Source organism: Sturnus vulgaris, chromosome 8 (assembly GCF_052056855.1).
Source record: "Sturnus vulgaris isolate bStuVul1 chromosome 8, bStuVul1.hap1, whole genome shotgun sequence".
NCBI classification, from domain to species: Eukaryota; Metazoa; Chordata; class Aves; order Passeriformes; family Sturnidae; genus Sturnus; species Sturnus vulgaris.
In genome coordinates, this window is record NC_142250.1 from 18,692,854 (window position 1) to 18,720,375 (window position 27,522).

The following is a 27,522-nucleotide window of genomic DNA, read 5'->3' on the forward strand; positions in this document are numbered from 1 at the left end:
TGTGCCGTTTATACACTTTGGAATGTAATTCTGGAGAGGACTTAATAGGCACTGTGGCTTCAAAACACTCAGATGTCAAAAAGAGCATAAAATAATGATTATCTGCAGTCTCCATTCCCTCCAATCCAGCATTCACCATATATTTGCATATATGAATTTCAAGAAGCACTTTCGATGTTGCACTCTGCCTCAATTGAAGATGTTTACAATTATATTTGCCTAAAATATTTGGTCAAGACTGGCTATTGCTTATGCAACTATTTACTTAAATCCCTGGCCCCTGTACCAAGAAGTGGGAAGAAAAGCACTAAGCAGCCAACTGAAGAGTTATCAAAAAGCCTGAATTCAAGAACCAGAAAACTCTTAAGAAACAACAATGGTGAGTATTGTCTGTAAGATCTTTATTTCTTCCATAAAAGAGGAAGGACTACATCATCTAAGCAGAGAGCTTCCAATTTCTATTAAGCAAGATGGTTCAAGCTATACCCATATTTTGGGGAGGAGGGCAAGGAGGGGGAAGGGGAACAAACAGCCTTGCCCCAAACAGCAACCATAAAGACAAGCTGTAGAAAACTGGTCACATTTTGCACTCCTTCAGAGACCAAAAAGGGAAAACCAAAGCAAACTCCCAGCTTATATGCTAGGGTGGCTGTATAAAAATGTCAATTATTTAAGCACAGTATTTCTCTGGAGGAACTTGCTCGCAGAAACAAAAGCAAAGCCTGTGCAGTAAAGTATCTTTCCAATGTCACTTTAGAAGATATACAATCCTATCTGGATATGCAAAAGCCAGTAATGCCAGAGGATAGAAAAAGCAAGTAGGCAGCCCACCATCCCGTGGCATTAAAAAGTGATTAAATGAAATTCACAAATGGTTTAGTGAAGTTTCTGATAGACTAATCACATAGCAGTGCTCTAAACAGAGAAGCAGACCCATTATCAAAACATTCCCTTTAAAAAAACTTTTATCTTGGCAGAGTACTTAATGTATTTATTGTGTGGAGATAATGGCTTCTCACTTCAGATTTAGGAGAACATGGATGAAAAGAGGGCTTCCCACAGCTGTATGCACTAGCAAGTACTAGTACAAAATCCATTATTTGCTTTAAGTCTCCATGTTTTGGAACAAAGATGAACTAACTCTTGACCCAGTTTATATGCTCATCTTAGAATTCTTCAAAACAAACAAAAAAAATATGTTTAGCAGCTCACTGTTCACCTACAGATACCAATGATTCACTTGAAGCAAAACTTAATTTTATTTTCTGACAGACTGGTTAAAACTGGCCAGCAAAACCAGAGCTGAAAGCTCAAATACTTTTCAGAAGCCATATGCAGCAGCATGCACTGCTTCCCACTATTACCTACCTGTACAGTTCACCCAAGCTAAATATGGATGTTTCTCATTGTGGCTACTGCGTTATCAGTACTTTTTATATAGAAACAGCACAGTGCTAATCAATACAAATATTTGGCTCATTTTTTAAATTCAGGAAGTTTCCTTCTCCATGGCCGGTGCTCTATTTCAGACAGCCACACTGATGAAAACATCCCTACATGGCAGATGTCTAAAAAAAACCCATGAAAAGATCAAGCCCAGTGGCTCTCAAATCTGTCACAAACACATTCAGGATCTTTCTAACTAAATATAGTGCATAATTAACAGTCATCTTAGAAAGACTTAACCTTTATTTGCCCATTTATTTCAGTCCACACTTACCCCCACACTTTTCCCAGTACACTGGGTGGATCACAAAACACTTCTCCACAGCCAAGGAGAATCTCTTTGGGTTGGTCATTCACTTTGGAGTTGTATTGTACAATACAGTTGTAAGCAAATTCTGAATTCAAAGCGGGGGGGGGGGGGGGGTTGATAGATGAAAACCACACTAATATTGTATACAGAAACTGGCTCTCAGCAGTATTGCCTTTTCAAACATTCTCAATTGCAAACTCATCTATTTTCACAATCAAAACATTTTTGTCTGAAAAGTTTATTTTAGTTTTCTGAACACTCTAAAGCAACTGTGCTTTTGATGTTACACAAGTGTTCAGAGAGGATTAACAAAAATTAAAATGTTCTAAATTACAAATTTAATTCCTGTAAGAGCTTGAGAAATAGAACAGAAAAGCATGACATACACACATTGTGAAGAAACCCCAACTTTTCATGCAATGGCAGGCAAGATGTAAAAAGCCACCCAAATTCACACATTTTTACACCGAATCATCAGAAAAAGTACTCTGTAGTAAATCTGTACATCCAAATACATTTGGGATCTACACCTAAGTTACATTATTTAATGTTATATACACTTATTACCCCTTGTATGATGTCTAAAGGAAAAATCTTCATTCAACCCAAACCCAAAAAAATATGCAAGACTAACTTGGAAAAAAGGAGAATCACTTTAGACATTCAGTTAAAATGTTGGTTTTGTTTTAATCTAGACCTCAGTGTTTATTAAAAAACAAACAATCCTCTTCATTTAACATTTTGCTTTCTAACTGTACAGTAAATTGCATTGCAGAGAACACACTCTGTCTTCAGACTGTATTTTCTTTGGATGGATTTAAGATGTAGCTGGATATTACTTTAAAGATAAATAAAGGGAAGTTGGTCCAACTAGAAGAATAGCTGATATATTACATGCATATGGGAGTTTTATATATGTTTAAATTATTTTTTAAAAATGAATGTAGGGTAGTTGATATTGCAAATAAACCAAAAAGCACCTGGAGTTGAAAATACAAAACATACCTCCTATCCTGGCAATGGCAGTAAAAATCAGAAGAGTAATCTTTCTGGAACAGCATTTTTACATAATTTAGAAATGTTGAGTACCAGGAAGACTACTAATCAAGTAGTTTTAGCAGCCAAGTTTCCCTCATTTTATTGAATGGAACAAATGCTTCAAACAAACTGTTTGTCCTCTTCACTGAAGAGAGCTAGTCTATTCATCTTTAATGAGCTAGGTTTTTTGTTTTTTTATTTTTTTTGGGGGGGGAAAGATTAGCCACGTACTGTAGTAATGCCTACTGCATATAATCCAAGCATTTGCTGTGAACAGTTGGAGAAAGCAGTCAGTAAGAACCTAGGATCAATGAAATAGATGTTACTTTAAGCCATCCACAAAATGGAGACCCATATAGTGCCCAGTGTTAAAACCCAAATCTCTTCTCGCGCTTTTTGCTGTGCAAGTTCATCCCCAGGAAAACAGGAGCTGATCCATAGTTCAATTTTCTTATTTCCTTAGTCAATTTTCACATTAGTGTAGATTTTACGAACAAAGGCACTTGTTCCCATGTAACCAATAGCTCCTGCAAAATAAACCAAAAACATTGAATATGTTAGAGAGCTGATCATCAAAACCAGCCAGCGATATAAACCACACACGCTTAAACAGAAAGTCACATAAAACACGTACCCTGCACACAGGAACTTCTCTACCTGCAAGACTTGTTCTCAAACTAATTATCCATGTTCCCCCTGAATGGCTGACAGGAACTTCCCCTGTCTAGCAATCCAAAGCCATTAAGCCATTTTACCAAGAGGCCACACTCACTTGGCCTTGATAAATTTAGCAGCCCTCCTACTGCTGCCAATAACCAAGTCCATTTTTTCTGAGCAGAGGGTAAAAAACATACAATCACCCACTCTGCAGGGAAGGTGGATGGGAGGGAGGGTTTTTATTATAAGTTACATGCCTTCTGGATGAGTGTTTTATTGGCAGATGGCTTCTTCCCTCCTGCAAAGCACAAATAATAATAGATCCCCATCCCAGGAGTCTTACACTCCATGGAGGTCTGTACAAAGACATTAACAAGTAGCAGTTAGTAGTTAAAGAAATTGCAACCTGTGGTTTTCAAATTAGTAAGAGTCATGAGCAAAGTATGCATTGACACAGCAATAATAAGAGAACAGGTCACTGAGTTTTTGATACGGGCAACAGTTTATGCTAAACCCAAAATATTTCAGTATTATGGACATCCAGAAAAATTAAAGAAATGCATTGGACTAAGGCCTCTTCTCAGAAAGACATTCAGCAACCTACCTGGCCAAACCCAGAACCTCAGATTTGCCAGGCTCACTAAATACTGTGGTCTTACAGTATCAGCAGGGAATGTCTCCAGCTCTTCCAAGCAAAACGAGAGTAAGTCAATTTGGCTAATCATCATGTTTGAAGTGAAGTTGAAAATCAGGCAAGAATTAGAGACAACTGCTGTCTGACTGCCAACACAGTCATACAATACGGGATGGATAGAGAAGTCAGGGGCTGTAAATCACTACAGAGAATTCCTAACATGAAATGCTTGGATGCTTGGTAAAGAACACTCTTAAGAGAAAATATATTTTTCCATCCTTGAAGCAATGAAGAAAGGCCCAGAACAAAGCATTGCAGTGAACTAGGATGCACGAGAACTGCAGAAGACATATTAAATATAGAAGTCAAACCCATGCTAAAATTTTTATGCAAAACTTTCCAGTAAAAATATAAAGTGGTTGTTTTGCCTTTACGTATTAAGGCTGTACAGAGCTGCAGCTGGCATTGCTGACTACAGAATTATTCAGATCCTGAAGGGTTCTTTAAATCCTGGAGACTGATGGGATAATTTACGAAGTAGCCATTAAGCTGTCACAAAGTTTTGATTTTTAGACCCTCAAAAGCCCAACATTCATACCCAATCAAGAAATCTGCACAAGGCAAACCTAAATAAATAATAATAAATCATTCCAATGTTTTTGGAACACTAACAAGCTTGTGGATTCAGCTTCTGTACAGCACAGCATTCCAAGTTGTATAAATATCATGGCAACCATTCCACTGGCCAGCAAACAAGGGATTTGCATTACTAACTTGGGCAAAGTAGAGTTTGATTAAAACAAGTACAGCACACACAAGATCAGGATGCTGCTTGCAAGCAAGCTGAGGATGCAGCAGAAGGAAGGTCTGAATGTTCAAGGAGAGATCAGTGCAGCACTTGGACAGACCTAAGAGCAGGCTGTGAAGAGGTGATGTGAGCTTGCAATCATACAGAAGCACATGCAGATTTTTCTGCAGCTTGTCAAGAAATTAATCTTCTGTCTTATGAAGTAAACGAACAAAATAATGGCACTGAACTCCTGCTTTTAGACTCACTGAGCTTTTCCTGTTAAAGTAAACACTGCCAACAGATCCAATGCCTATTTCTGTTGCTAAACTGAGATACATTCCAGAACTTGTTCTTTAAGAGCTCCCCTAGTGATGTGATGCCAGGTATCACAGAGATTTGAGAGAACTAAGCTTTAACTGTGCTTCACTTGGGATCTAGAGAATGCATGAGGTGGAAGTAAGGGGGAGGAGTAGAGAGTAGCAGTCACATGAGACCACAATACACTCTCATGCCCATCAACAAATCATAACCTATTCTGAATCAGAGAGGTGCCTTATCCATGAAGGCCACTAATGGCCAATACCCAAGGCAGAGGTTAAGCCTCAAGGCTACTTCCCAGGCCTTGAATAAAACATGGGGCAGGGAGACAGAAACCCTGGGCAATGAGGACTAAAGAATGTCCTCTTGATTCAAATGCATGCAGTTGGCTCATTTGAATAAAAAAAAAAAGTAAAGGAAAATATTTAATTTACTTAATTAAACACCTTACCAGATGATATTTATAACCTGATTATAGCCTATACAGGTTTAGCAGAAATAGACTGCAAGCATATTTCAGCAGAACAACACACTTTTCAATAAAGAGAAAAATTCAAATACTGAGGAAGAACAACCACAAAGCAAAAAGAGACTAATTCCCATCTATTACTTCAAACCAATTACCAATTATTACTGTTGTGACTTTGTAAGCACCAAATTTTTTAAAAGCTCTTTAAGTATACTTACAGTACTTATCTGAATGCTGAAGTGTGGTATTGCAAGAGGCCCTTCTACATTATGTAGCTCCTAAGCCTTCCACTAAGTTGGGAAATGAGTCTTAACCTTTTCTCCCACTAAGAGGGAAACATGAGGAGCTCAAAAGGTTTGGAAATTCTCACGTGCTCCCTGCTATCCATTCCCAGAACTGAGATGCTCTGCAGAGAGCAGCAAACTTTGTGGATCACAGCATCCCAGTATATGTGGGATTGAGTTCACTAGGCATTGTCAAGGGCATTAAACCCAGAGCTGGATGATCCATGCCTGCAGAGAGTTTCCCTGTGGCTGCTTTGGGCCCTAACTGGTTCATCTCACATCCAACTGTGATACCCAACACGCCCATCCCTGTGAGCCTCCAAAGTACAGCTCCACACGCTTTTCACAGACCTACAGTCAGTAGCACACACTGCACAATTCTTTAACTCAAATGTCTTTGTTAGATCTCAATGGCTGCAAGTTCCCTACATAAATGCTTTTTGACAGGGGATTTTTTCCCTCCACTCCACATGCTGAAAACGGCACTTCTCACTAAAAAGGAATCTCACAGCTTCTCGTCCAACACATTTAAAAAGACAAAAAAGAAATCTCAATAGAGCTGTGGAAATAAAGTTTAGTGTGCCGAAGTATTTTCTGGTTTTAAAGAATTTGGATTTTACTCTAATATTTCATTAAATAGTGTTCCACCATGAGAAGAAAGCATATGACAATTTTCCTTTTTTGTGTTTTGAAACACATTTTAATTACAGAAACTGATGGACAAGCTTGGCTTCTGCATCACAGACATTTTAATCAATACTGGCCTGAGTACTTTAGAAAGAAAACATTAGAGCCGAAAAGTATAAGCCTATTAAAGAAAAAAAATGGCTGCAAGACTACCAAAACAGCAGGGAAGCCTTGTAATGTGCCAAGAACCTGATGAAGCAAAATTACATTGTATGGGAGATAAAGGGAACAGGTACTCAGCTGTTAAGTGATAAATACCCTCCCCTTTTTATAAAGCATTGCATTATTACTCACCCTCTTAAGATATTCAGAAATGTATACTTTACAGAAGTAAGTTCCTGTAAGACATCTCATGTTTCAAATATAACTCTAAGAAACTTTCCCACTAGCTATAGGACTATTCATTCACTGCTAAGAAGTATTAAATTAAGATCACTCACAAAAACCCCAACTTTATAGAAAAGTGCAAAAGAATCAAGAAGCACTTTCTGAAGGTCATAAAGGAAACGATGAAAACAAAGTTAACATGTGAACAGGTCTTCGGCTTCATCAGATGACCTCCCTGCCATGAACTGCATTTTTCTCTAAACATCTGTCAAAAAAGTATCTTAAAAAGCAACAAAATCCAGCTGCACACAGTAGCACCCTGCACTCTCCTCATCTGTGAATACTGCAATACTTATTTCTCAAATGTTATCCTCAAGCTCTCAATCCTCTGTTTTGCTCACTCTCATATATACATGCCACAAGATACACACAGCACTATCATCAGTATTGTGCTATCAGTGGGTACACCTAGCTCCTTGTCTTGGGTGACAGTAACAAATCCAAAGCAAAATGCTAGCTTGGTCTCAACTTTATTTGGAATTTATTTTGCAAGATTTCTGCCAAATACTGAGGTTTTTCAAGCTTGCACAGAGGGTGAAATTCCCTGCACAGTACATAAATTATCTTCCTATCAGAAGACACAATCCACAGGAATCTCCTACATAAGGTAGGAACCAAGTACAAGCAGAAAAATCTTCAGATTCTTCTTAAAGACTTTTTGAGCAGATCTTGCAGACATACACATTCCAAAACCACCAAAACCACGAACTAAAGTCAGAAATAAGAGTCTGAAGAAATCTGTTAGAAAACTGCCAAAATATCTGGAACTTACCACACATTATTCCCAGAGCTGTGCTAAATACTGCCATATAACCGAAGTAAAATGATGTTTGAAACAAGCCATACATCCTGAAAAAGAAAGATAGAAATTTATACCAGGTGTTTTCCCTGTTTTTTATCAATAAAACTTACTTGATTACAATACAGTAATCTGACATTCAAGGAAGAAAACGATCACTTACTTTGTCTTGAAAAAGTAGTAGTAAAAGGAGTACATGTAAACATAAATCGCAGTTGATGCCGCAGAAAGAAAGCTTGTCCATTGCCTAAAAGTAAACACATAAGTCCATCATACAACTAGCCAAAAAGTTCCCCAAGAAGATGCACAATGCACTTGGAAAAGACCCATCAGGACTGAAGAAACACTGCTTTTCTACAAAAGTCTCAAAATCTGGTTAACTATGAAAATAATGCAACACTTACCACCTGTAATCCTCTGCGTTTAGCAGGAAATACGTACAAACGATGGTCACGCAAACTGTCACAATGCAGAGGATAACCAGAACCAGCATCATAAAGCCATAAACATAGTAGATCTTGTAAGCCCAGAATGAAGTAAAAATGAAATACCTGAAGAGAGTAAACAAAATATGCAGATGATATTGTAATTTAACTTAAATTGCAATTTTTAATCAAACTGGGAAACAGCTGGTGTACTCACATTTCAATAAAAATTGATCCAAAAGGGAGGATTCCACCTAGGCAAACAATAACAGCTGGTTCCATGAACCTGAAAGATATTAAGATTAGTTTAGGGAACAATTTAAATTTTTCATTTATAAACATATTAAGACCAGATAATTAATACAGCACAGAATATTGTTTAAAAGGCATGCTAACAACATTTCTGTCTCATACCAGCAGATTAGAAAAATTCCCTCAAAAATGTCACACATATAGATAAAAGAAGTTGTTACTCTTGGGGAAAGCTGAAACAAAACATGCTTGTGCCTATCACCTACAGGGATAAGGTTAGCCTTCTAACCAGTCCTAAAGCCACAGAAACAATCTTTCTTGACAAAAGGGGCCTAAGCAATCAAGCCGTATCCCTGAATGAAGGCCGTGAAAACACACTGCTGTTGATGGCTACAAATACAGCAAAAAGTGCAAGCAAAATTTCACAGGAGAATGGTTATATAAATAAGAACCAGTGCTCATTTTTAATGCTATACTGAGTCATGAACATACAGCTAAAATGAATACCCAGCTATGTGCAGAAGACACTGTCACTAAAAGGTGACCTCTCTGTAGTACTTGCAATGATGCTGAATCCAGCTAGTAACCAGATTTAATTTGCAGCTCATTTTATTATTTATAGGCAGACTTGTCTAAGTTGATGGTGTGTTACTTCATCATCGTCAAGTGAAGTATCTTTAACTGTCATGCTGATCCAGAAAAATCCATCAAATTTCCAAGATACAGGTCACAATATAAATTAAATTCTAACATCTGAACTACACAACCCACTACTAACAAGAGGCTAAGTGTGCTGCACTTTTTGGACATTACAGGTTTACATATTTCAGTGCCCCTTTCACTCTGTCTGTTCCATTCCTCTGAACAGGGAAAACAAGAAAATCTATTAAAAAGTCCTCTGATATTTTAATTTCCGTAGCTTGCTGCTTTCACCTCAGAATTAAATTAACAGGAAAAAGTGACTGCATTCATAATTTTCCAAAAACCTAAATATACTTTTTGATACTAGGCACCACATTACACTCACTTCAAAAATTATAAAGGCTTCTTCACAATTCAAACCATATACCTGTAATATATTTTAGGTTCTGTGCCATCAACAAAAGTACAAAATTTGGAACAGCATTGCAAGCTTTTTCCCCACCATAACCCTGCAAATATGTCTCAGCTTGTGTAAGGAGACCATTAATCAGAACAGTTCTGCCTCCAAGGCACGTTCAATCCTAAACCTGTAAGAGGCATTAAATGAAGAGGAAAGGTTTTAGTGTCAATTTATCTATACAAGAACTGAGTTGGCACCACCCCCTTTAAACAGGGATTAAAGAGCATTTCAGGCAAAATGTGAATCAGTGATCCAGGAGTGTAAAATCTGCTACAACTATTAACCATGGTGTTTTAATTCAAAAGCAAAACCATATTAAGAAAATGTCAGTTGAGTGGCTCTTATAGGCACAAGTCAATTTAAATTAAAAGGAGTTATTCCATTAAAGCTGAACAGCAGAAAAGCCATTTTAAATGTACTGAAGTGAATATTTCTAGTTAACATTTATGCTCATCTTTACCATTTCTTCTCTGGTATAGGACGAGGCACTGCATTGACACGACATGGAAAATTAGGCTGTCCTGACAGATTTCGACCAAGAATAGTCCCAACCAGGTTCAGTGGAAGGATGACAAAGAAACAAATACAGCACACTGCCACCTGCAAGCAAAAAATTACAGTTGCTATTAAAAAAACAGGTCTAAGGCAAAAATAGAAGATAATCAACCATTATTAGTCCTTAATAGTTATTGCTGTAGAATCATACTCCTACTTATGAAATATTAGTCAATATATATTTTATCAAATAGAAACATTTTTTCCCTGAGAAACTTTCTAATAAACATTATTAAGCATATTTTCATCCATCAGCTGAGAGAATAGAACCATTACAGATTGCTTTACTGCTTCCACCTAGTCATTATACTCAATACATTGCACAAGAAATAAAAGGAAATCTTCATAGTACTTCATAATAGAAAGTGCTGTCAGCATCTTTTACAGTTTTGCAAAGAGTGCTACCTCTAGGAATTAACATCTAGCAGTTAGGTATGTACTGAAAATTACAACTGTTGGGTAAAAATTTTTAATCCAATTAAAAAAAAAAACCAAAAAACAAGCCAACCAACCCAATAAGAATCACAAAACTACGTAAGAATGCTACCAGTTTTGGTTTCAGTTTTTTCCACTATGCACCAACCAGGCAATCAAGAACACAGACTGACAAACCAGCAACCACTGGCATGCAAAGGCACACAATTTAGAAGCACAACAACCCTACTTAGACATAGAAATCAAGTTTATGTACAGTGCAGGAAAGGTCAAGCCAATGCTCCAGCTCTTTCCAATGGAACAGCCTCTCTCAAAATCTACCATGAATCTTTTTATGCCACTATGCTTATGCAGCTCTATTTTTTCTATTCCTTAAAGGCAACATAATTTATCTCCCAAAAAATAGGAAAATTTCAAGTGTTAAGCAAGACATTCTCTACTTGTAACTCTTTAACACAAAAAGAAATAGCATGAGACAGTTTGGTAACTTTTTGATATTGATAACTGAAGACAGAACAGTTGCCCATAATGCAATCACCACAGTACTAAATACTGACCCTGTGACCTTTTCTATGCAAACATATGAAAATACTGCCTTTAATGGCTTTGTTGCCTGAGGCTCTGTGTACACCCTGGTGCCTCCTGAGCAAAGGAGCTACATTTGTCTTCACTCCAGCAGAATGTGAAGTCCATGGCAGCAGATTAATGCAAAATAACAGAGAGCAGAACAGATCTAAGAGCACACATTGACTTGCTTAAGAAGCAGTTAGTCTGAGGATAAATAGAAGCTGCTCCTGTATGCTGTATCTAAGAAATCTACAGCAAGCAGCTGAAAAGAAAGAGTGACATTAGTTCAATACAAACTCAGCATTAGGTGAATCACACAAATTTAAGGAAACATTTGACTAAAGCCAGTGGGTTATTTTTCTATTACTGGCTAGCTGAGGTCAGATGTGAAGGGAAAACATTGCCTGGGGTTGGATGGTGCAAGCCTTCATGCTTCACAGGAGGGGTACACCAAACTGGTGAGTCAACAAGCAGAAGCACTTTCCAGACTGCTCTGTATATCTTTGAGGAGAGGTTATTAAAGAACTATTTCATGAGCCACTAAATATGAAGTGCCACTGGTAAATAAGGAGACATTAAGTTGTACTTATAATTGAAGTATAAATAATAACAATAAAGCAGTTTTCACACAATTAATTTAGTATCTCCCATTTATCTTCTTCCATTACTCAAAAAACACAGGTAAGCAAGCATAATGATTTAAGTAGGACACTGAGGTTGCCTAAGAATAAATTACAGGAGAAGCATAAAACTCTTTTAATGGATACAAGTTCTGCCCTTGAAAACTGCTCCGTCTGAATGAATGAGCAGATGGGAATTTTCAGAGAAAAACGTCAAAAAGTATCAGGAACATCAAAGAACATCATCTTGAGTGCTACATTTATTAAAATCCTAACCAAAAAGTCCCAGCTTGTTTGAGGTGCAGTGGGTAGAAGAGATGTTCAAGAATTAAGGCTTGGATAGGATCCAAAGAATTTCTGAGCTGAACATATTGAAACCACTTCCATTTTCAAGAGGAGTGTGCTCTGCTTCCTGCAGCAGGGCCCTCCGGATGTGTCGGGTAGTCCATCGTGCTCTGTGGTGTTGTTCTGGCAGGTAGGTGTCACACCTGGCTGAGGCAGAAAGCTCAGGTCCAGGCAGCATGAAAGGTCTGTACTGCTCATGTAGCCACAATTTTATTTATTTTATAGTGCAAGTTTTAAGATCACTGTAGCTTAATTTCTTGATCTTAGAAATTTCGCCTGACTGGGGACAGTGGTAGAAAGAGAATCCACTGCTTTACTGCACAAAGAAACTGCCCAGGAACAGCCCTGGACTCTAAGCTCACCTGGAACAACACTCAGCATTTTGTATTTGTCCATCTTGCAAGATGTGTCTATTTTACAGAATCCACACAGAAAGATTATAACCTTGCACAAGGAACCAAACAAGGAACATCCAGGCCTAATTACTGATTAGCTGGCAAACTCCTGGATAAAACAAGGCTGTAAGTAGCATTTCATTCTAGTGACACCCTCTGCAGAGCTCAATGGCTTGAAATCAGGTGGGAAAGGAATGGGGTCAACCTGATCCAGCAGAGCTTGGCAGTTGTGTTATCCAGGAAACTGACTCAGCAGTAGCTTTGAAATCTAAAATGTTCATCTGCAGAAAACAAGCTGAGACAGACCAAGGTTCCTTGAATAAAGACTTCAGTAACTACAGGAAAGCTATCCCCAGTACACCTGTAATTGGCATCCATCAGAAAAATCAGAAAATGAGTGCTTGTGGTTTCATTATCAGATCAGTCAAAGTATGACTGACAATGGTGTAGCATCTTACATTCTGTTATCCATTTGGCTAAAAAATAAACTGATTTCAAATATAACAGCCAGCATCTTCAGTGATACCTAGCAGCAGCATTAGATAAAGTCAACGTTTTGTTAAACAGTGAAATACCACCTGTCTTAATGCTATACTGTGTTCTGAGGACACCTGAAAGTGAAGTACATTTTTTTCCTTTTATCCTGGAGCCATTTCAGGAATCTAAAAATTATCTAAGCTAATTCTGGAGTGCAAAAGAGACACAATTGAGCAAACAAGGATGAGCCATAGCACAGGCTCAGGAATGCTTCCTACTCCCACTGTCCAAAATGAAGATGATATGCATGTTCTTTCCACTGAGATAAGACCACCCTAGTGACAGCAAGCTGCTGGTCTTAGAAAGATGACCAACAAAACCAGCACTGTGGTTGTATGCACCACATTGAACTCAGCAGCATCTTCTTTCTTGCTTTCCACTCCTTGTCTAACTCATAGGTAGTCTACCTGCTCAGACTGATGACTGATAAAACAACTTTCTTCACTCTTGACAATAATAAGCCTTCTGTGGATGTGAGAGATGGCTGGAGATAGCTGGTGTTTTTCAGGCATGTTCCTCTTAATTACAAGTCTGAGGTAAAATCAGTGCCCCTCCACTCAAACTAAACAGGTAGTGAGTGCCAGTAGCCACAGATGGCAAGGACAATGTTTGCAGGCTGGGCAATATCCAAACCTACAGAGTCTAAATCCCAACTGAAGCAAACACGGTACTGGGGTAAAAAGTGTCTTAAAGATGAAGTTACAAGATTGCTGCCTAAAAGGTTTGCAGGAGTAAGAATACAATGGGAAAAGCAGTTCAGGCACTTAATGGCCTCCACCATCACAAATGGAAAGGAGAAATGAAGACAAGATCAACACACATCTACCCTCCTGCCAAAGTCACTGACAACATACTAAAAAATCCGATCCCAAGAATAGTAGTTGTGTGACAGGCAGGGATAAGAAAGTTATGGCTTTATGAGTGCTCTAAGAGTTATTACTGTAACATGAGCCATGAGAAATTCAGAGAACCTGTTCTAACTACTTCATAAAACATAAGTTATGCAAAGAGGCAAACACATCTTCAAACCTGTTTTTTCATCAAGCAAACAAGCAGAGATTCTCTATAATCCATGTTACCCAAAACAAATTATGTAATTTACGTGAGCTTTTTGTACCAAGTCAGTACATTAAAAAATACTTCTTTTGACTGTTGCAATTTTGTTGTACAAAATTTCTTATTTATACACGAGCAGCTGATTTAGTTGGTGGGTTTTAGTTGCCATAGAAGAGATTGTCAACCTCACCAAGCCTGCATTTTTTCTAACTCCTTTTTGTTTTGATGGGGGAAGAATATTCTACTGCCCTTGACTGAATGTGCAGAATTCAGTTTTCCATATTTGAAAGGAAACATTGTCAAGAAGGATATAATTTATTTCCTAGTGCCATGTGTTTCATATTTCTTGACAACTGTAGATTAAACTTCTTTCAAAGGTGATAATTAAAATTTTTATGAGCATATCTAATATTAAACAGCTACTGGCAGGCTATGGTGTCATGTCTGCTTAATGCACAGGGAAGAAAAGCAATAAAAATTAACTGTCAAAGCAGCAGCTTGATCTTCCCTGTCAGCTACCAAAATGCACTCTCAGTCATGAGACTCACTCCCATACAGTGGTTACTAAATTTGTATAACACAACAGTTTTCTGCACATTATCCAAACATTACTAGAAAAAGAATAGAATACAAGGCTTCAAAATAAAGTGTTATTAGTTTTAATACAACTAAGTTGTTAATCTAGAGTGTTGCTTTGGGAAATAAATTGAACTGTTGAAAATGTAGGCAGAAGAATTAAGCTGCGTCTATTTTTAGCAAAATGAAGGGCTTTGACCAAGGGCTGCACAGTCACTTTCAAGCAATTTGAGGAAGCACCCTGCTGAATATATGTAACAGGATTTTTTTCCTATTTTTAGCCAGGTGTATTTCTTTATCTGGTTCAAGGCATGAACATCATTGGCACTACCGGGTCCTCTTTTTTTAGTGGCAGTCAATACTCATATCAACTCAAAGCTGTCAGGGAAAGCTGCAGTTTGGATTAAACTATCTGTTGGAGGAGACAGTTTTTTCTTTTCAAAATAAGGTACAAAAGATGCAAACAACAGGGTCGCAATCCCAAGAGAAATGCAGTGTGCTTAACCTTATTTAATTAAACCATTAAAAATGCACACTGGAAACCTTAGCCACAAAGGAACCTCCTGTTCAAACAAAACAAAAATGATAAATCTTAAAACAGTTAATAGAAGCTGCATAGATTTTGCAGTCAGAATATTACATTAGTCATAGTAGCCTTAATGGAAATCTTTAAATTATGCATCACTCACAGAAGAATGTAAGCAGTCAGAACTTATGAAATGCCAGAATTAAAATGGTCCCTTCAAATCCAATCATACTGTACTCTGTAGAAATTCTGCATTAGTCAGTATTTCTGCATGGAACCAGTACCATACTCCTCAAACATATTATGGAGAAGTAACTTCACATACCATTATTTAAAATTCTTCTTAAATCTTCCATGCTCCACTTTTTACATATAATTCAAACAAAAAAATATAAAGATGATTGTTAAATACACCAGAAAGACTGATAAACATCAACAGAAACTAAGTCAAGACATATAAAAACTTCAGAACTCAATGTTCACTAGTAAGATACACCAAAGAACAAATTTGGACTCCAAAGGCATGAATAATTGAACAGTACCCATTGCTTTTCTAGAAAGGTGAAGGGATAAGTGAAAAAAGTACAGATTTTATGTCTCCTTCAGAAGCTCTGGAAAGCTTTAATGCATTAAGTTTTAAAAAGGTCTCATATTTGAATAAAATCTGTCATATTCTTGGTATCATTCTGAAGGGAAGGGCAGCTGAAAACTACCCCAAGGAGGAGATAAAGGTTTTGTTCATGCTCATGGCTTATTTCACTGCAGGTTTGTCATTCCATAGGCAAGACAGCTTGCAAGTACATCTAAAAGGGCTAAGGGTGGAGTTGTAAGAGTGAAGACTGGTTTCAGAAACAAGCTTTGCATCTTCCCAGGCCCTGACACATCTTCAAGGAGATCCCAGACACCAGGAATGAGTTATACAAGGTCAATGAAGTTTTAAAGTTCAAAACAGACTATAATGAGATGCATGAAGCCCAATCAATCTGAGGAATTCAAGACAAAGTGTAGAAAAGCAGACACCAGGTAGGTGAAAGCAACTGGGTGTTCGTTTGGATGCCCTGGATTTGATTCTGTCAGCTGCCCTTGCCTAAATTCCATAGGAAGACCCCTCTGGAGGGAAGAATTAAGTCACAGAGACTACTGAGATACTTCACTGGGAAGTGGCAATGCAAAACTGGCCAAGTACAGGATGACATATTTAAGAATAGTTTCTTAGCAACCTTTCAGTTAAAGAACTTTTTTCAGCAACTCACTTTCTGCTTTTTCCAGATTTACAACAGTCAAGATGAGGGGGCAATACTTGCCAGCAATTTAAATCAAGAAGAGTGGTTTCAAGACATGTCAGGGTAAAGGAAGTTATTTCTGTGTTCTAGTACATTTAGGTGGCAGAGGTTTTATTTCCCCAAGAAAGCAGCAAATTTGCATTAGACAATTCTGGAAGCTTCTTTACATTGAAAACAGAGGTGGAGAGACACAAAGGGATCTCATCCATAAAGCCAGAGGGCTTCCTGGGGACTTCAACTTGAAGCATAACATGGTAATTGCAAACAATTTCCATTTCCTCCTACAAACCAGCTTGTTGATTTGAAGTCATTAGAGCGTTGCTCATTCTGATGAAGTTTCCGATTCATAACCTGCTTGTCTGCTAACTCCACTTACGTTTTATTGCCACAGTCACAATGATTCAAATGCTTTCATAAAACCTTGCAAACATTAAAATCACTGTGTACTGAGAGTCCTAACATCCTGATGAAGTGAACCCTGATGATTTATATATCCATTAACTTTTCCATGCACGTGCCCATGGTCTTAAAATACAAATCAGCTGAACAAATTCACAAGACAAACTTCAGCACATGTGGAACAGCATTCCTGGCCTCCAGATGGGAATACAAGTGAGAAATGGGATACCATTACTGCTTGCTTAGCAGTACAACAGAGTATCTTTGCACATATCAAAGATCAATGCTGTAAACTTTTCTGACAGTATTGCATATGGTTGCTAGTGCAGGAAAGAAAAAACAACACAATGGTGCTTTGGAACACTGACCAACTAACAGAAACATACCCAAAGACAGAATTTTTATCTAATTTCTCGAAGAAGAAAACCAGAAAAAATAAGTGAAGAGTTTACATGTTCAGCTTCATATTATAGTTAGTGGTTTTATAAAAATGAATGCAATGTAAAAAGCTGGTATTTAGGCATGCTTTGATAATACTGTTAAAAAGGAGGTGACTAGAACCAGCAACATATACAGAATGACTCCTCCACCAGTAAAAAATTACTGATTGAAAGTCTTTGCCTGAAGAATTGTCTCTCTTCTTACCATTTATAATCTCTATCACATTCATTCATTAACAACGTGTTCTTTAGAATTATTTTCAGTCACATACTGAATTCTCATCACAAACCCAAATAATACAATATAAGGCAGAAACTTCTGATATTAAGCTTCATTTTGTGGTAGATTTGAACTAAGAAGAAATCCAAGGCTACTTGAATGTCTCTGAATTATTTGAACAGCCTAACATATCACAAAAACTGATATGCAAAGAAGAAATTTATAAAAATGTTAAATTCCGAGATCTGCTACAGATACTACTGAAAAGAAAACAAGGCTTCCTGTATTTAGATATTCTTTTAAGTTAACAGTGCTATTGCACAAAACTAGAAAAAGCAATCTTATGGTGCATATTTCAAAAAAATTCTGCTTTAAAACACTAACCCTTACAAGCTGAAACAGAAATTCTGCCTGAGTGGCACATGATTATTGCCCACGTTTTATTCACATGATTATTTGAGGTTGCCTGACAGGGGCCAACACAAAGTCCTGACAAAGGAAATAGAGAAAGTCATCATGACTAAATGAAAAAGTACAACAACAAGCATCGTTTTCAAGTGATAGGGAAAATGTACAGACACAAGACCATAACTGGACAGTAAATAACACTAAACAAAGTGAAAAGAGTAAGTCATTTTTGTAAAGACAGATCTGCTCAGAATGTCTTATCTCATATTGTTGCCTGATTTTTTTTTGCTTGATTGCAATGACTTAGAAGTATTTTTGACTTTGAATCTCTTTGTATTTCACTTTATATTATAAACACTTTGCACTGGCCATCCAGAAGGAAATTCAAGTTGCTAACTTTCCACATTGTTAAAACACTAAGCTTAAATACAAAGCAGAAGTGTCACTTTAAGCAGACATAAGACTGTTTTTGGCATCCAGCAGCTGTTGCTAGTGTGATTAAAATGAATTACACTTGAAGCACCTTAACCTCCCCCATGATAAATTTGTAATTAGCTAAAGCTACAACTCACAAATGTATTTAGATTAAAAATTCATAAATTTCTGTGTGTACAGTGTAGTTTAAATTCTCTAATAAAACAACTCACCATGGTTGCAAAGGGTATAGCTCTTGAAGCATGGTAATAGATGGCAATGAAGTTGATGAAGAAGGCAGTTCCACACACCATTGCTGGAATAAGGAAGGCTCCAATGAACATCTGCTTTATCCATCGCCTTCCTGTAAGAAGGGACATTACAATGGGACTGGTAAGATACAGCTTGTTTTTTATTTATTTATTTATGAGCAAACATTCCAGAATTTATATGTTTGACTACTTCTCCCATAAAAGACAAAAGAAATAAGTAACAACATACTACATCCATATCAGAGCTAAGAGCAAACAAATTTTCATCTGCCTCCTGGTAACTCACAAGATACAGCACATTAATCAATTTAGTAGGCCAGGTGAGAAGACAAGAAAAGGGATACAGCATGAGAACATTTCAGCTGAAGAACAGCATATGCTGACTAAGCTGGCAAAGAACCTGAGGTGTGAAACCTAAGGGTGTATGAAGCTGCAGAAGAGAAGAGATGAAGCAGAGCTGGCCCCATGCAGAACCTGCTCCCACTGAGAACACAGGCTCAGCACTGCTCCCAGGACAACTCAGCACTACAGCTGCTTCCAGGCAGCACCTGCTCTGGGCTGGCTTCATCCAACCAAGCTGATCACACACAGTCAGGATGCATTAAGGAAATGGTTATCCCTGGTATAAAGCAAAACACCACAGCATTTAACATACAGGAAAACTGGGCTCCTGACATCTTCAACAACAGAAAAGGTATAAAGGAAGTGATTTCTAAACTTCAAGCATCAAGGGAACAAAACACTTGTTAGCAGTTATCACTAAGTTTAGAGCTCCCTGAGGAGCTCAAAGACCTTAAAAATTTCCCCCCTCTGTATTCCCTTTTTATGCTCTTAAATACTGTCTGTATTTATACAACCACGATATTAATATGCAGTAAGTAAAAACAATATTTAAAAGCGTATTTTTTCAAGACAATTATATGTATTTTTACCATGAGCCAACATAATCAGCATTTCACATTTTGATACATGTTTATCTGTAAAGAAAAAAAGCCTATCTGGCTCAACTATAGACTACAATACATTACAGCACAGCAACCCTTTTCTAACTAGATCTGGTTTTGTACAAATTGCTAGGTTTATAAACAAGCCACATGAAAATAAACTTCTAACCTCCAAACTCAAGGTACAGTTGAGATTGAACACTAACAGGTATATCATGCTAAAAAGATACAAATTTTCTTTTGCGAACTTACCAGAATTACTTTTTCTAAGCACTCTAGAAGACAATAGATATTGATTATTCTTTTATTGCAGCACAGGGAATGGATGAAGTTAGTGCACTGCAAGAATCTAACGGGTCATAACCCGTTAGATAACCATAAGAGGCATAGTGGGGAGCGTTTGAAGACAGCCTGTGCAAATCTTCTGTCAATTTTATTTGGCTTCTGCTCTCTACTGATGCTCATTTTGATTTGCTAGGTATAAAGTAGAGCATATACTGGAAAGTAGAACAACTTTCTTTAAAAGATGATATAAACAGTTTTCCCCATCTGCAATTAATGGTCTAATAAATAATCTATACTCATCTTTTTTGTGTTAGCCTAATGTAACACCCCTAGTACATATGGAAGAGGACTATGTAGAAGCCATCTGAAGAATATGACATGAGCTGTTTAACAGTGTGTTACACAAAAGGGAAAGGATGTGGACGATTCTGTGGATGTCATGAGCCAAAAATTATATACAAGGTTATAACAAGCAATTCAGAAGGCACAGCTGTTAACAGCTCTTTAGCTCTTTAAAACTTCAGTTATCTTTTTAGAAAGCTTAGCCAGTACTGAGTAGATAACAGGATAAGTAAATAACATGATGAGTAGATAACATGAAAGTTAAATATACTCAAAATATTTTCTGTTTATTAAGAACCTAATGGATTCCATCGAACTCCATGAGGACTCTTCTACATTGGTGCAAATCAGAAAATAGTAACTTCTCCATTAAACAACACAACAAAAATGCTGAAACACGAAAATAATTTACCTCCTTGTCTAGCATAAAGGCTTCCTCCAAAATATCCATTCACTGGCGATGTTGCAGCATAAACAAATATAGCTGTGCTAAGCATTGATCCTCTCCTACAAGAAGGGATGTATTTAGTAAATGAAATACAAAACCAAACATGATTAGAGAAAAAAACCAAACCCCTGTATTTCTAGCAGAAGCAGTAATTTAATATTTTTATGTAATACAAATATTTAGAAATGCTTAACTGTAAAATCTGCATAAGAATGAGAACTGTTTGTGTACAAGGCTTTGGCCAAGTCTAATTCATTGTGAGAAAGAGAGTTTTGACAAACTACACTCTTTTCTAACGTGCATTTATATTAACTGGAGTACAGAATCTCACCTCTGATAAATGTACTCTGACATTTGGATGTGTGTACTTTGTGCATAAATAACTATTTACATGACATACATTAAGTGTAAGATTCAACTGCAGATAAAATGTCAAAAGGCCAGTATTAACAAAAATATACCAAGATTGTGAATAATGTTTCTGCCATCTCCCAGAAATTAACTTTTAGGATCGAAAGTGCTCATCTGGCAGAAAATGAGATTTAGAAACTATAAATACTATAATGAAGTCACAAATCAGCATTAAGTAGTGCAATCAGAAGAGCTTAGTAATTTTTAAATGTCACCCCATTAAATGTTGGACTACTAATTTTGGCATAATTTTTCTGAAATTTTACAAGCAAAGCTAATAATTTTAAATCAAAGAAGCCACTTCCAAATACATTTTAAAAGATCATATCTAAGAATAGGATATAAATGTTATTCATTAATAGAGTTGTTTCTCCACATCCCTCTGCTATTCTTCAACAGCAGATAGCAGTAGGTTTTCAGCCAACTTACTGTACTTTCTTCAAATTAGTTGCTCTGAGAGATTCTAGTTACTGCCATTTTGGCTTTTGAGGAACCATTCCTGGATGCCTGCTGTACCCAAAGAAGCAATCTTTAGCACTTAAGCCTCCATGACAGCACGACCAAAGCAAATACACCTGCTGGTCACACACACTGAAGGACTGTTTTGCCAACATTTGTTTTTTAAAAACTTCTCGTAACTGAAGATAATTTAGAAAGACACGCAAAACCCTCAAGTGCAGGCACAGTCTGAAATGCCACTGCCACTGTCTAAATCTAGGCTACCAGTGAGAGCACCAGACTTGGTGCTATTTTCCTAAACATAAGAATTGTCTGCACCACATTTGGTCAATTGGTCCACCACGCACCCATAATTAAATTCACTTTGGAAGTGACAGAAAGGCCTATTGCAATAAAAGACTAAGTGCACATATCTTGCCAAAAAATACTGTTCTGATACATTTTACAACTGACATGACAAACTTACAGCTTCCCTACAGGGCACATACATTCTGAAATAGTTTCATTCTGTCCTCTGAAGGGCTGACATGCTGCACAATTAAAAGTGTGTATGTATGCCTGTCCAGAAATATAACCAAGAGGCACTAGGAGGGGAATAACACCCTGTGAGAAATGAAAACATGCCGAAATTCTGCTGGTACAGAGGGGCTTTTTAAACACTCCGTTAAAAGGCCTCTACATCGAAAAGCAAGAGTTCTCTCTAGTGGCACGTTAGAAGTATTACAACTGGTTAAAATCAAGTTACAGGTGATAGTCACAGGTGGAAGTTTAGTCACTGCTTAAAACAGATCACTTGTAAAAAACCGAAAAAAACCCAAAACACAAGACAATAATTCCGTCCAACACCCAAAATACAATCACTACAGAAACAGATTAAGTCCACCCAGTAACCCAAAAATCTCAATCAAATTAAGAGGTAAAGGAAGAAAACAGGTGAACTACAAGTGTGTTAAATTGAAGCTTGAGTTTTTTAACTTAAAAGAAGCTTCTTTTTTTAAAAACTGATTCTTTCCAGTCAGGACCTACCTACCTGTTTCTGGGGATTTTACATCAACACAGGCTGAGCACTATGAACTTCAAGTTCAAAAGAACTTAAGGAATTACATTACAATTCCCAAGCAGACTTGTGATAAGACTGACTTAATACTGACTTGTCAGCAGAAAACAGGACTATTCACAACATAGCACACTCTTTTTTTAGTCTTCACAGAACATGGTGGGGAAGTAGGGTCAGAAATACACTAATATCTTGTTACTCTGGATGAAACCAGGAGTGAAATACGCACCTTCATATACATATATTTCCCGTATTTTTTACTAGTGATCCTGCAGAACAAGCTAGTTTCATAATAAATCATTCAAAAAGCAAGCACTAAAAGAAAATCAAAGGAGACTGACTAACGTGGTAACAGTAGGAGAAAGTTTCATTACAAATTAAAAGAGCACTTTTTAATACTACATCTGATGTACAGATTACGACTAAAGACTCTCAAACACTGTCTTTCAGGCCAGTTAGAATAATTTTTGTAATTATTTTGTTCACTTAAACATTTATATATGGAAGACATGGCACAATTATACTTACTCTGTGTATAAATCTTCTATCATTGCAACAATAATGACTATAAGAGACACAGCAAAAATTTGACAGCCAGAACCAATAAGCGATGAAAATATTAGAGGATGACTGGATGGTCTAAACACATCTCCATGGACCTGCTTCCACCCATACTCATCACCTAGATCTCTGTCCTAGGAACAACAACAACAACAAATTTTAAGTCTAGTCATGACAATTAAAGACAAACACACAAGCTACATAAAAACAAAAGGTCTGATTCAATAAAGCAACTTCAAGTGAAGTGTGTCTTCTCTTCCGAACGCACCAAATCTAAGAGAAAAGTTTACTTTTCAGATGCTTATGGAAGACAACAACAAATTACTACCTGAATGTATGACACAATAAAATCTTTCAGAATCCCTTCCTCTCCCTAGAGCCTCTGAGGTGCTTAGGAGTACATCAGGCTTCTAATACAAAATCAGAATGGACCTAAAATTCATCCTAAGTTTGGAAATGAACATTAACACAGTGACTACAGAGAGATTTTTGGGCTGCAGCCTAGAAGCATGTTATAAAGAAAACCAAGACACACAAAAGGCATTTTCTGTCCAATTGAAGAAAGCCATTCAGAACTGCTAGCACAATGAATGTACAACAAGAAAACAATAAGCCTTAAAAAGTTTTTAAAGTGTGAATGCAGATCTTACCATATCATCCATTTCTTCCTCCTTGCTGTATCTTGCATAATCTTTTCGCAAAGTTCTCATTAATATCATAGACACCAGGCCAACCAGAAAGATCACCATCATAAAAGAATTGAAAATTGAAAACCAGTGAATCTACAAAAGGAAAACACACCCATAAGGTTTAGAACTGTAAATGTGTTTCAAAATGTTCCTAGAAAGATAAATTGATGCTGGTAAGGACAGCTTGTCAGCACTAGCTAAGTAACAAACTCCATCGTGAGTAACACTACATTTTTAGAAAGTGACACTAAAGCTGGCCTGTGAAACACCATACATAAACCTTCTTAACAGCCAGCTTTGCTCAGGAAGAAGTTATCAAAACTTAGTTAAGCAGCAGCAAAGTTTGAACAACTGGCCGTGCACACTCCCTTGGTAAGCAAAAGGCAACACGATGTACTGCTGCCTTCCTGAAGAAGAGGTTTAAGTAGCAAAGCCAAAGGAATTACTGCTTTGCACAGGATCAAAATGTGCAGCAGCATTATTTTTGCTCTCAAAGCATATCCTTCTGTTTTTCACTGAGCTCCAAACAGAATGCAAAGTCTCTACTTTCAGAAAGTAGCACAGCTCAGTACACTACCCTTAAGGAGATTACAACCACAGATTTAAATACAACTGATAGTGCCAACTGGTTTAGGCTAATGCCTTTTGCTCTGCATTTACTTCAGAAAGAAGTGTGCCTATGGCCAATTGCACTTACTCAGCTTACACAGCTGCACAGTCGTATCCCTGAAGTTTCATTGTTTCTGGTCACCTGAATGTATTTTCTTGAACCACCCTGCATTTTCTGCACGGTTGAAGCTTGCCTGCATATTTATTGAAGCACTCTAAAAAAACGGAGCCATCCTATTTTAGCAGCAACACTATCACTTAAACAACAGTCAGACCTCCCTGTTTTATTGTCCCAGAACAGCTGTAAAATCTGAAAATTCAAAGACATAATCCAAAAATTGCGTGACATCTAAACTAATGCAACCATTTTAAAGGGATGTAAGGCAGTCTTACAACAATACGTACTCTGTGCTGAAAGAAAGATGGGTCAAGATACTTGTCAAATCGGTCTTCAAACTTCACATCTGACTTCTTCCATTTCACCTGAAGAGAGAAATATCTACATTTGAAAAGCTCCTTACAGTATTTTTAGTTATACTCACATGCAGAAACCCAGAACACATATTAAAAATCATCTACTTTAGATTTTTTCTTCAATACGAATGGGGTTTAGCAAAAAACAATAGAATGATGTTCTCAAAGACTGGCATCTACAGGTCAGGTATAGAATGAACATCAGCCACCTTGCCTCATGGATCTAATCCTGTCCATGCCTATGTTTAAGAACAAGGAAGAATCAGTCCTGCACTGCCTCTGTGAGGCTAGCCAAAGATACAAATTTATCGTTGTTACATACAACAAACCTTTTTCATTATTATACAAAAAAATTTTAAAAAAATAATTACTATGAATCTAGACACTTCAATTGCCAATAAATTACTCTGAAACCAACTGGAAAAGTATGTGTTTATGGACAGACTATCACAGAGCAATAGCATATTACTGCTGTCAGTTCTCCCCCAGCTGCAGAGAGGACTGCTTTGGATTTGGAAAATGTAATTGCATTAATGAACTATATGGTGCTAATATAGTAGCACAAAGTATTTCTGAGCATTTTTGCAAGACTGCATTTTAAAATTTAAATCAAAACAATTTTATAAACGAAATACAAACCTACCCAAAAATCTTTTTCAAAAGCATGCCAAAAATTACCAGGATTTTTAGTGATATTGAAACAAATGTAGCCCCTTGTACACATCTATTTTAAAATACATGAGAAGGAACTATCCCTTCCAAAAGCTGTTTTCTTACTGAGTAAAGAAGAAAGCATATAAATGTAGATTGAATACCTCAATCACTCACCACAGTCCTGAGGGGTATTAAAAACCCCAAGATGCCAGCACTACTCACTTTGAGGTTTGATATTAATGTTCCTCAGTACAAATTACAACCTTGTTCAAGATTAGTAGCTCAGAACATTAATAGCCTTCAAAATTGTTTCAAGCAGATATATTTCTCATTAGAGCATCTGCCACAATGAAGCATAGCTTAGAACAAACCTGCCAGTGACAATCTGTGAATTAAACACCACACACAGGCCAGCCCAGCAATTGCCCAGTGGTGCCAACAGAATTGGATAAAGAAGTCCTGAGCTTTGTACGCTAAAAAGTATTTTAAGGGAATATCTTATTTTATATTATGTTATTACTGGCTACTACTCAATGCTGTCCAACTTAAAATTTAGAGCAAATGGACTTTACAATGCTGGTAGAATTTGAAATAGCAAATTCTGAAATTTCTATCAGTTTTGCAGCAAAAAAAGGGAAGTAAGTGTAAATGCAATTCAAAAAAGCACGTACAAAGCCCAGTTATCTGTACTTCAAACTATACAACTTATTCAGCACACAAGAAACGTAATTGTGGCAAGAATATTCTCTGAAATAAAATCCTATGCTGATGCCCGCTGCTAACACAAAGAAAAAAATCAATGCATTAAAAAATGGTTTCACTATACAAATGTGTTGAACATGACAAGAGAACCATCACTTGATTTAAATAACATCAACTAAATAAAGAGGAAAACTGAAAGAATTAATTTGTCTCAACCAGCAAGCATTCATTACCTTTTATCATAGCAATTCAATATCATAGCAGAGAGCTTCAGAAAAAGAAACTTAAATCCTTATTAATCATGTTATATAAATAAGAAATGTCTACTGGAATTGCAAAACAAAGTAAATTTTGATATTAACTGCTTGCAAAGCATAAAGGCTTACAGTGGGCTCTTATCCTAGCTCAGAATCCACTTCAAATCTATGATACAACTGTCAGAAGTCCAAACATGAAGACAATGTGCACCTACTCGCAGGTCCTCTATATTTCTAGTCTCCATCCTTTCAGGGTATTTTCCTTTCCCACTAAAACACTTTTCTGCACATTATAGAAGTTCCAGTTTGTTTGGAGTACTTAAAAAATAATAATTTTACATTTGTTATTAATAAATCTATCACGGTTTTTCAGCAACAAAAGAATTAATTGAAGGAGTGAAAATGCATCTTCCTCTAACATAGCCCAAAATATCAGTACTTATTGTACTATAGAAGTACTTATTTTTGAGTTATTTCACCATGTAGAATTTCTTATTATAGGTGCATCACCAAATTACTTACTGAATATGACATCTGGATTTTTGTGTTTGGTACCAATTTCACCTTTCCTTCACTGGTCAGATTGACATCTACAATTCTATTTCCATTGAAACCAATTTCAAGTTTTTTGTAAGTCCAAAGGTAATAATCTTCTCCATTTTCATCTGCTTCTCCAACAATCCCTGCATAGGAAACAAGTGTAAGCATCTATTACAGGTATGCTTTTCAGATATTTTACCTTTATTTTTTAAAAATAGGCATTACAAAAGTTTTGCCAGCTAAAAAAGCAACATAAACGAAGAGAACACAGAAGACCTTATGCTCTTCTATTCAACTCTAATATCTGGACTCCACTTTCAATCCATGGGTCTCTGAAAGAAGCATTTTGTAATGGCATTGAAAGAAAAAGCATGCAGCTACAAACACTGCAGAAGACTCAACAACAGTGTCTCTACTTTTATTTGCAATTCTTACCAGATAAAT

At 36.9% G+C, this 27,522-nt stretch overlaps 1 protein-coding gene across 1 annotated transcript in view; it reads right to left on the reverse strand.

Annotated features, from left to right (window-relative positions):
• Positions 1-384: 384 nt before the first annotated feature.
• TM9SF3 (transmembrane 9 superfamily member 3) overlaps positions 385-27,522 on the reverse strand; it is a 46,281-nt gene continuing 19,143 nt past the window's right edge. Inside the window, exons 4-15 of the mRNA XM_014879936.2 lie at positions 27,061-27,221; positions 24,857-24,934; positions 23,804-23,935; positions 23,121-23,287; positions 20,630-20,724; positions 18,608-18,738; positions 10,059-10,198; positions 8,462-8,530; positions 8,224-8,370; positions 7,983-8,066; positions 7,793-7,869; positions 385-3,321 (exon numbers count right to left, since the gene is read on the reverse strand). Of these exons, the coding sequence (XP_014735422.2) occupies positions 3,254-3,321; positions 7,793-7,869; positions 7,983-8,066; positions 8,224-8,370; positions 8,462-8,530; positions 10,059-10,198; positions 18,608-18,738; positions 20,630-20,724; positions 23,121-23,287; positions 23,804-23,935; positions 24,857-24,934; positions 27,061-27,221 (1,349 nt within the window). The 3' untranslated portion in view covers positions 385-3,253. The remainder of the gene's footprint in view (positions 3,322-7,792; positions 7,870-7,982; positions 8,067-8,223; positions 8,371-8,461; positions 8,531-10,058; positions 10,199-18,607; positions 18,739-20,629; positions 20,725-23,120; positions 23,288-23,803; positions 23,936-24,856; positions 24,935-27,060; positions 27,222-27,522) is intronic.